Source organism: Leptonotus elevatus, chromosome 18, assembly GCF_054856555.1.
Source record: "Leptonotus elevatus isolate MCC_2025b chromosome 18, RoL_Lele_1.0, whole genome shotgun sequence".
Classification (NCBI taxonomy): Eukaryota; Metazoa; Chordata; class Actinopteri; order Syngnathiformes; family Syngnathidae; genus Leptonotus; species Leptonotus elevatus.
This window is the reverse complement of record NC_141256.1, coordinates 1,076,053-1,086,052: the sequence shown is the minus strand read 5'-3', so window position 1 is coordinate 1,086,052 and position 10,000 is coordinate 1,076,053. Positions and strand designations below refer to the sequence as shown.

Sequence of the window (10,000 nt, the reverse complement as noted above, 5' to 3'; positions counted from 1 at the left end):
GAAATCCACGAAGCACTGGTTCTCTATTTACCAGCTCTTGACAAAATATCTGGAGGATCAGAAGAAGAAGAATGCTAATACAGGTATGCACACACCATCTGTAAGTGTTTGCCGTTTTATTAACAGGAAAATAAGATGATCAATACAACCTAATGATTACTGACCTGCCCTTTCTAGGCGAAGAAGTGGGACGTTTGTCCCTGTCCTCGTTGTCGTCCACACTCCAGGCCTTCATGGAGGGTTCTAGCCTAGGCGAGTTCCATACCCGCTTAGCCATGTTACTCAGCTTTCACTGCCACCTACTTCTGCTCTCTACTCAGCCTGGACAAGGTCAGCTTGCACTTCTCTTTGTGACAGAATGCTTATATATTGCGTACACAGGTATGGTCAGAAGTTTACAGACCAGGGTTCTACTGTATGTTAAGCTTTTTTGGGTGGCGGTTTGCCAAATTAAGTAGAAGTAATTGGTTCCCGGAGCCTGGAATGGCGCGCTCAGTGCGAAGTTGTTGTTGTTTTTTTGCTTGCTCGAAGCAGCGGCCACCAACTTAATAGAAACAGAAACGCTTGTTTTATAGTACTTTTTTAATTTGAATGTATTTATTTGAAAAGGACAATGCAAAAGGAGCAGCGGCTTGTAGTCCGTAAATTACGGTACCCCAAACCTGAACACTCCAAAGATGTTTTTCACCCTGGATTATTATGATTTATGTTGATTTATGTATTTATTATTTAAAGCACCTTTTATCACCTGTTTTATTTGACTGTTTCAGGTTGGAAACATAATAAACAGCATTAATATTTGCTTTATCTTACAGATACATTGTCTAATCTTCTGTGGAACCTGCACAAATACTACAGTCAATTTTCAGACTGTATTCAAAACAAAATCAGGCAGCTCAGACAGCCAATTGAGAAGGATCTTAAGGTACACAATATTTACTATATAAGATACCGAACTCGTAGTATAATAATAATTAAATCATGACAAATTAGAGTAAATCACTAATGAATTAATTTCATTTGCCTCAGGATTTTGTCAAGATCTCCAAGTGGAATGATGTTAGTTTCTGGTCCATCAAACAGTCAGTGGAAAAGACACATCGGTAGGATATTAGTTCAAATTTGTGCCACTATCCACAGTGTGTTTCCAGCAATTTTTTAAAATTTAAATAAATAATTATTTCCAACTACTTTTCTGTCTAGGACCCTCTTCAAGTTTGTCAAGAAGTTTGAGGAGATTCTGAATGGCCCCTGTGTTACTGTTCTGGTAGAACAGAAAAACAGCGCCTCCCTCGTTAATACTGATATACATCCAGAGGAAACTCCCATTCACCGAATTCATCAGGCACTCAAAGCCCTGCTAAGAAAGAACGGAGAGCAGCAGGTTTGGGTCTTATCTTAGCTCGTAAACATCTCGAAATGGTCTTATCAGTTGTTTGATGGTGATCTGGTGATTTCAGAACGAGAGACAAGATGAGGGAGTCGAGTTGGAATCACTGCAAAGACGTCTGCCTGTTCTAACCAGAAAGATGAAGAAAATATGTGTCCAACACCTAAAGAAACACCCAGCAATGGAACTGACTGAAGATCTGGACTTCTTCATTGGTAATCTACATAGATTTCTGATCAAAGGCGTTTTGATATATCCTCCATCATCCTTATCATGTCAAGCTGGGCAGTTTCCAAATAAAATGAAAACTGCAAAAGTCATCCCGATCTACAAAACTGGTGACAAGCACAACTTTACAAACTATAGGCCCTTTTCCCCTCTTACACAATTCCCAAACATTCTTGGAAAATTCTGCAATAATTAACTAACTAAATTCATAGTACAATATAAACTACTCTCTGACAGTTGATAAGGATTTATAGCAAACTGGTCAACTGCATTAGCTTTAGCAGAACCGAATAAATAGACAATAAGAAACTCAGAATAGGACTGTTTTTTGATCCACAGCAGCCATACTCATTTTGGTTCGTTTAGCTTTAATTGGTGGCTAGAGTGGCAAGTTCTAGGCATGAGCCTATAACCCATCCGTTGATTTTTAATGAGTGGCCTCTGAAGTTAATTGCTTTTATAATAACTTTTTTCCTCAAGCGAGCTCGTGCAGGGAGGAAGAAGGGATGAGGGGTGGAAGTAAAGATACACATGGCTGGCCTTCGCAGTTTGCATTGTTCTTAAAATAAATGTGTACATGTGTAGGTACTCTTTTTCTAATCAGTTAATTACTTGCATCATTTAAAATGAAAAAAAAATGACCCTAATAATTTGACATGGACAAATATTCTTAATGCCATACGCAAACATTTATTACCGGTAAATGTTTTTACTTTAATGCATGTAGTTATGTTTATTGCTCAAACACAAGCTGTGCTACTTTTAACATAACCATCCGCTGTCAAGCAAAAGGATAATCTACGGTCAAATTTAATAGTGTGATTAATACATGATTAATGCGATAATTTTTTTGTGATTAATCAACGAGTTTACGCTTTAACGTTGACAGCACTAAAAACAACAACAAAAAACTGCAAACTACAGTACACAAGTAATCCACTGGAGTGGGGAAAGACTTAAGCCTAAAAGGTGATCAAAATATGGCTCAATAGAACACAGAAAAAAAATTGTGTTGTAGTCCCATCAAAATGTAGGTTTTTTTTTTCAGTTCTATCTTGATTTTGTCTGTGATGAATATGTCATTTATTTGTCCCAAAAAATGATTAGGCTATACCCAAAACCATTTTTGGTGTTTTTCTTCCTGTTAGGTGAAGTCTGATGAATATGCCCATATATTTGACCCCCAAAATTTTTTTATATTATTTTCTTGATCTTCTTCCTGTTAGGTGAAGTTCTCAGAAATCTGAATGACCTGCAGGGTCTCACCATTGACTTGTCAGTGGAAAAAGAGAAACAGACAGCTCAGGTGAAACACATCCTGCAGCAGAAGCAGAGAGCTCTGTCTGGCCTGTTCAAAATACTCACAGAAATAGGTTTGTTTAACTTTCACGTCAAGTATGATAGTCTCAAACACTGATATTTTCTCTCCCTTATGTCCCCAAAAGGTCTGTCATACCGTAAAGGGTTGATATGGAGCAAGACAGCTGACCAGGAGGAAACCCTCTGTATACAGCCACTAGATATGAACATGGCTCTTGCCACTGCCATGAACCCTGAGTCTACTGAAACCACGTAAGCTTCTTCACCTATTCCTTTCAAAAATAAGATTTGATTCTCCAAAGTTACTAGTCAAACATAATTTCCACCAGCCAATTTTTTTCCCCAGTGAATATTTTCCCAGATTTTTTTTTAAGTCCTTAAACAAAGTAACAGTATTTTTATGGCAGCATGTTATGTATCGTATTAAATACACTGATTCTGAAATATATACTCAAGTTAATGTACTTACTCCCACATCAATACAGTCTGTGAAAGGCCTGCTCTTTTTTTCCGATGGCGTGAGCATTTTAAAACATCTTCTCTAACACATCTGTTTTCATTAGAGTGAGGCTTCTCCCCTGTGTTGACATTTTTAATCCTGGCTCTACTGATGACTTCGGGCACTTTCATGGACTTCTTCTTCGTTTACTGGCGGATTGCTGCTCATTGCCGCTATGTTGGTTGCACTCCAGCCAATAGCGCGAACTACCTGCAGTCACGTAGCCAATGGGAATATTAAAAGCCATTATGTAGCATTGTGGCAGTATTCATTGGATATGTAAGAGTCCTGCCGAAGTGCAGATGACAAGAGAACAAAACATAGCGTGTGTGGTACTGACAGAAGCGAATGCCTCTTGCATTACCAGCCAAATTGGCTAGTAAATATTTATGACCACCCACCAAAATAAATTTTAATCCGCGGGTGGTGATTTAGAGCCCTGTATTACAGGCCAAAAGTTTGAAAGCACACACATCTCATTCAATGTGTTTGCTTTATTCTCATGACTATTTACATTGTAGATTCTCACTGAAGGCATCAATATTAAGAATGAACACATGTGGAGTTATGTACTTAACAAAAAGGTGCAATAACTGAAATTGTGTTTTTGATTCTAGTTTCTTAAAAAAAAGCCACCCTTTGCTCTGATTACTGCTTTGCACACTCTTGGCATTCTCACCTCCTTCAATACTGTTGGAAAGCCATTTCAGGTGACTACTCTTAAAGCTCATTGAGGGAATGCCAAGAGTGTGCAATTTTTTTTTATATCAGAGCCAAGAGTGACTATTCACCTTTCTTTTTTTTTTTAAGTACATAACTCCACGTGTTCATTCATAGTTTGGATGCCTTCAGTGAGAATCTGCAATGTAAATAGTCATGAAAATAAAGAAAATGCATTGCATGAGGTGTGTCCAAACTTTATATCCTCTATATATAATCCACTATCCAGCCGAATGCTACAGTCGACTTAGGGGAGTCTGGGCACTTATTTTTCCCCACTTAAAAGACTGTTGATATTAACACAGTGGAGCATGTAAACGGCATATTGGAATAGATCACGTTACGTGTAAACAGGTGACCAGAGATCTTCATTTGGAATTATTTCAATTGGAATGACAAAAGTCTCCATGTAAATCTGGCTAGAGAGGGGAGAAGAATGAAGGATGGAGGGGAGGGTTGGATCAAAGAGACACGTTAGTTACACAAATGTATTTTGATGGATGTTCATTGTCCTTAAAAAACGCGCACGCACACTAGTGTTGCACGGGATACCGGTACCAGTACGGCTCGGTATCAATTATTTAAGCACCGGTACTTAAAAAAATAAATACGAGATTCGATATTTTGGCGTCAAAAACGGCTCTGTGCCATTTTTTTTTTAGCACCGATACATAAAAAAAATTAATACAAGACAGCCCGCCAACTATGTTTTGATACACATACACGCATGGCCGCCTGTCTACCGATATGCGGAAAACGCCTTAATCGGCACGCCTCTTTCAGCTTGTGTGTGAGAGGGCTCAGGAAGATGGCTTCACACACTGAACACTAAAGCACTCGCTGGCCGTGCACTCCTCGTTGAGAAGCACGGCGCGCTAATTAAGTGTAGTGCTCGCTGGCCGTCCACTCCTTGTTAAGAAGTATGACGCGCAAAGTGTCATATAGAACTTTTTTCTTACATGGCCGACAGCCACGGCAAGCCAACCGACATGACGTTTTTTAAGAGCAAATGTTTTTCGCGGTGAAAGCAGAAGTAAAAGCAACAATCACTCCTGGCCCTGCAGTGGACTCAAGGTGCGTTCAATGAACAGGCACACAGTAGGAAATCACAGGTATACATAGAAAAAGCCTAGATGACTGACAGAGCAACAGGTTGTGACGCATTTTTTGACACGTCCCTTAAAAAAAATAAGTCAAGTGTGAATTATTTTGTTCCTAGTTTGTAGTATTTGATTACGCATTTGACTAATTGGGAGCGTAATGGAGAAGAGCAGGGACATGCACGTACACTTAAGCAACGTTACATTGATTCATTGGAGTGCCACTGCATTTCCAATATTTAAAACGGATGACATCAAATACAGTACTTAAAGAATATGGCATGCAATGTGAAAGCACATACAGTATATACAAAAATATATACAGTATTTACATAAATTAACATATACTAATATTTTGAATTACCGGTAATAAAAAAAAAATGCTGCTTTTGCTGATGTTTTAGATTTTTGTCGAGGTACACTTTCAGTAACGGTATCGAGGTATTTTATACAGGTATAGTAAGTCAAAATGTTGGTATTGTGATACTAACACACGCATACATGGTGCCGGCATCTACTCGTTAGACCACGGATCTGTTCTAAAAATAACTGACCAGTGATGGGACACTGTGACTTACTAAGAAGGATTCAAACGGAAGAACATTAACATTTATACTGTATATTTACTTAAACTTGACATGGAACATGGAGGGCTTTCATCTAAATGTATGCAGCTCTTTATCTAAATGTATTTCTGTGTGGTTTGCATTGCTTCAGTGCATTGCTTCAATTCTGCATTTCATTGTTGATGTTGTAGGTTGTTGTCAGAGTTGATCATCACATGGGATGGATGTCAACGTTACTTCTACCGTTCATGGGCTAGGATAATTGCCCTAAAGACAGCACTTCAGCATGCAAACAAAGTAAGATATATTTTGGCCATTCTTAACAGCTGTCTTTGTAAAAAAACAAACACCATATATATATATATATATATATATATATATATATATATATATATATATATATATATATATATATATATATATATATATATATATATATATATATATATATATATATATATATATATATATATATATATATATATATATTAGGGTTGTCAGTCGATGAATTTTTTTAATTGCAATTCATTGCATGACTTCAATGATTAACTCATGATAATCACGAATCACACATTTTATATATATTTATATATATATATATATTTATTGTACATTCAGAACAGAATGTACAATAAACAAAAATGGACAATAGTTCCCCCCTGTTTTTTCATACTCTTGTTGACATAAAAGCGGAACATTTTTAACCTAATTAAAAATATTGTGGTTTCTCTTAGTTCATTGTTACAGTAATATTATAGTAATTCATAAAGTTATTTGAAGTTAAAGTTTAAAAAAATGTACTGTACTGTAAAAAAGAAAAGGCGAGACATTGTGTTGAGGTCATTTTTTTGCTAATAGATGGCATAAGCGTTTTTTTTTGGAGATTGATGACAGTGCAAGGTGCGGTCATTAATCGGGCGTTAAAAAAAATAGTGGCGTTAGAGGAAATCACAAATTTTGACACCCCTAATGAACTGGTTAACACAATTTCTTTAAATCTTTTTAACAATCCAATAAAACCATAAGTGATGGAAGAAAAATATTTTATTCATCGTAAGTAACTAAGTAAGTAATCTCAACAGCAGATTTCAATGGATTCATCATCTTTTGTGTGTGTGTGTGTGCGTGTGTGTGTGTGTGTGTGTGTGTGCGTGCGTGCGTGCGTGCGTGCGTGCGTGCGTGCGTGCGTGTGCGTGCGTGCGCATGGATGCGTGTGTGCGCATGGGTGCGTGTCTGTGTCTATTGTAGGATCTGGGTCTGGGAAACATCGAGCGATGCAGAGGTTTTTCATCTCATCTCTTCAAACTACTCCTCAGACAGAGGCAGCGACTGGCCAAGCTGACTGAGCAGTGGGTCCGTTTGAGGTCTGTTGCTTGCCTAGCCACCAGATGTCCAAGACCCAACATGATTTTTACAGCGGCTTGAAAAAGTCATAATACCCCTAGAGTTGTTCAACATTTTCTCACGGTACCACCACAAACAAATATATTTCATTGAAAATGTATGTGAAAGTTAAACACAAAGTAGCACACAATCATGAAGTGAAACAAAGTATATATCTTATTTCAAACTTGTTTTGCTACTAAAAAACTGAAAATTATTCAGCCTCTCCTAAATTAATACAATTTCGAAACCCTTTTTGCTGGGTGGGGGGGGGGTGCTGGGGGTGGGGGTGTCTATGGGTTTGGGGGGCCTGGGGTCGGCGGGGGCTGGGTTGTGGCGGGTGTGGGGCGGGGGGAGCGTGGGCTGTGGGCCGGTGGGGTGCCTGGTGGGCCTGCCGTGCCCCGTTCTGCTGCTTGGGGCGCGGGCCGTGTTGGGGTGGGGGGCGCTCCTGGCTCCTGTGTTTGCTCTCCAGCCGGTGGCCCCTGCGGGGCCCGGGGGTAGTGCCTTGGTGCTGCCGCAGCCTGGGGGACCTGGGGGGTTGTGCTTGCTCTGTCCGAGCCGGGGTCGACGGCTCCCCTCTTTGGTGGAGGTTTTCATGCATGCCAGATCCACCACGCCAGCATCTACCAAAATTCAAACACAATCTGCTTCTTCCTCTGGTCGTTGAATCGGTGGTGGCTAATGTCTGTAGATCTCTGCTTCATCTATCCTTCCTTCCTTTCTTCAGTCTTTTCTTTGGTCTCTTGAGGTCTCCCTAATTTGTTGGAATTTAGATGTTTCTGGGGTTGGTGAAAGATTCTGGTTGGTAACCCGGTGGGTAGTAGGTGATGTCTGGTCGGTGCTTCTTTCTTTTCTTTGATCCTTCCTCGGGTCTCCTGACAACCTCACGACTCTAGCTGGATTCTGAAGTATTCGGTTTAGGTGAACGGTATGGTCTTTTTAATTGGTTTTAGGTGAATTAATGAGCACACACTCACCCGCACGCACATATGCACACACACCCGCACGCACATATGCACACACACACATGCACATACTCATGCACATACAAAAAAAAAAAAAAAAAAAAAAAAAGAGAGAGCAATGATGATAACATGTTGAATCGGTAAGATTACCGAATGAACACTGAGCTCTCTCTAAAAAATACAAATTAATAAATAAAAGGACTCAAAAGTATATTTGTTTTCAAGTTAATTTTGCACACTATTATCGTCTTATTTATGGGTTGTCGACATCGGCACTTTCTTAATTATTGGTTATCGGTTGAAACTAGCATTATTGTTGACCCCTAGTTGAGACTGATGAGCAGTGTTGTTCTTACACCAAATATAGCATTTGTCATGTAGGTCATAAAGTTAAATTTTGGTCTCATCTGACCAGAGTCTCCTACACGGCTACTGGCAAACTGTAGTTGTGACTTCTGGTGGCTCGCTTTTAGAAATGTCTTTCTTCTGGGTGGTGGGTGGTGTCTGGTCGGTGCTGGATTTCACTTTCCTTTCTTTTCTTTGGTCCTTCCTCGGGTCTCCTGACGGCCTCACGACTCTGGCTGGATTCTGAAGTGTTCGGTTTAGGTGAACGGTATGGGATTTTTTAATTGGTTTTAGGTGAATTAATGAGCACACACTCACCCGCACGCACATATGCACACACACCCGCACGCACATATGCACACACACACATGCACATACTCATGCACATACAAAAAAAAAAAAAAAAAAGAGAGAGCAATGATGATACCATGTTGAATCGGTAAGATTACCGAATGAACACTGAGCTCTCTCTAAAAAATACAAATTAATAAATAAAAGGACTCAAAAGTATATTTGTTTTCAAGTTAATTTTGCACACTATTATCGTCTTATTTATGGGTTGTCGACATCGGCACTTTCTTAATTATTGGTTATCGGTTGAAACTAGCATTATTGTTGACCCCTAGTTGAGACTGATGAGCAGTGTTGTTCTTACACCAAATATAGCATTTGTCATGTAGGTCATAAAGTTAAATTTTGGTCTCATCTGACCAGAGTCTCCTACACGGCTACTGGCAAACTGTAGTTGTGACTTCTGGTGGCTCGCTTTTAGAAATGTCTTTCTTCTGGGTGGTGGGTGGTGTCTGGTCGGTGCTGGATTTCACTTTCCTTTCTTTTCTTTGGTCCTTCCTCGGGTCTCCTGACGGCCTCACGACTCTGGCTGGATTCTGAAGTGTTCGGTTTAGGTGAAGTATGGGATTTTTTAATGGGTTTTAGGTGAACTAATGCATACACACTCACACGCACGCACATGCACATACACAACCACACGCACGCACATGCACATACACAACCACATACAAAATAAAAATGTATATAAAAATAAAAATAAATAAATAAAAATAAAATAAAAAGAGAGCAATGATGATGACATGTCAAATCTGTAAAATTACCGAATGAACTGAGCTCTCCAGAAAAAAACAAAAAAAACATTTCTTTCTTCTTGCAACCCTTCAATACAGGCCAGATTTGTGCAGTACTCGGCTGATGTCTTTCTATGAACAGATTCCCCTACCTCTGCTGTGGATCTTTGCAGTTCATTTAGAGGCCTCTTGGGTACTTCTCTGATGTGCGCCCCTCCTTCAGTTGGAAACTTTGGATGGACGACCTTGTCTTGGTAGATTTGTGGTTGTTTGTTACTCCCGATCACAGAATAGCTGTATTTATTTGAGATAAAGAGATTTTATTACACACATTACATTTTTCCCGGCGGTGTCAGGATGGTACCCTGATCAATTAAGACATCACCAGGTAACTTCTGAAGA

The 10,000-nt window shown here is 39.4% G+C and overlaps 1 protein-coding gene across 1 annotated transcript in view; it reads left to right on the top strand.

The window, feature by feature from the left end:
• mdn1 (midasin AAA ATPase 1) overlaps positions 1-10,000 on the top strand; it is a 133,997-nt gene that overhangs the window by 65,338 nt on the left and 58,659 nt on the right. The window contains exons 38-47 of the mRNA XM_086061714.1: positions 1-83; positions 178-330; positions 816-925; positions 1,030-1,103; positions 1,204-1,384; positions 1,461-1,605; positions 2,845-2,991; positions 3,064-3,190; positions 6,015-6,120; positions 7,072-7,187. The exon at positions 1-83 is cut by the window's left edge and continues 45 nt beyond it. Of these exons, the coding sequence (XP_085917840.1) occupies positions 1-83; positions 178-330; positions 816-925; positions 1,030-1,103; positions 1,204-1,384; positions 1,461-1,605; positions 2,845-2,991; positions 3,064-3,190; positions 6,015-6,120; positions 7,072-7,187 (1,242 nt within the window). The remainder of the gene's footprint in view (positions 84-177; positions 331-815; positions 926-1,029; positions 1,104-1,203; positions 1,385-1,460; positions 1,606-2,844; positions 2,992-3,063; positions 3,191-6,014; positions 6,121-7,071; positions 7,188-10,000) is intronic.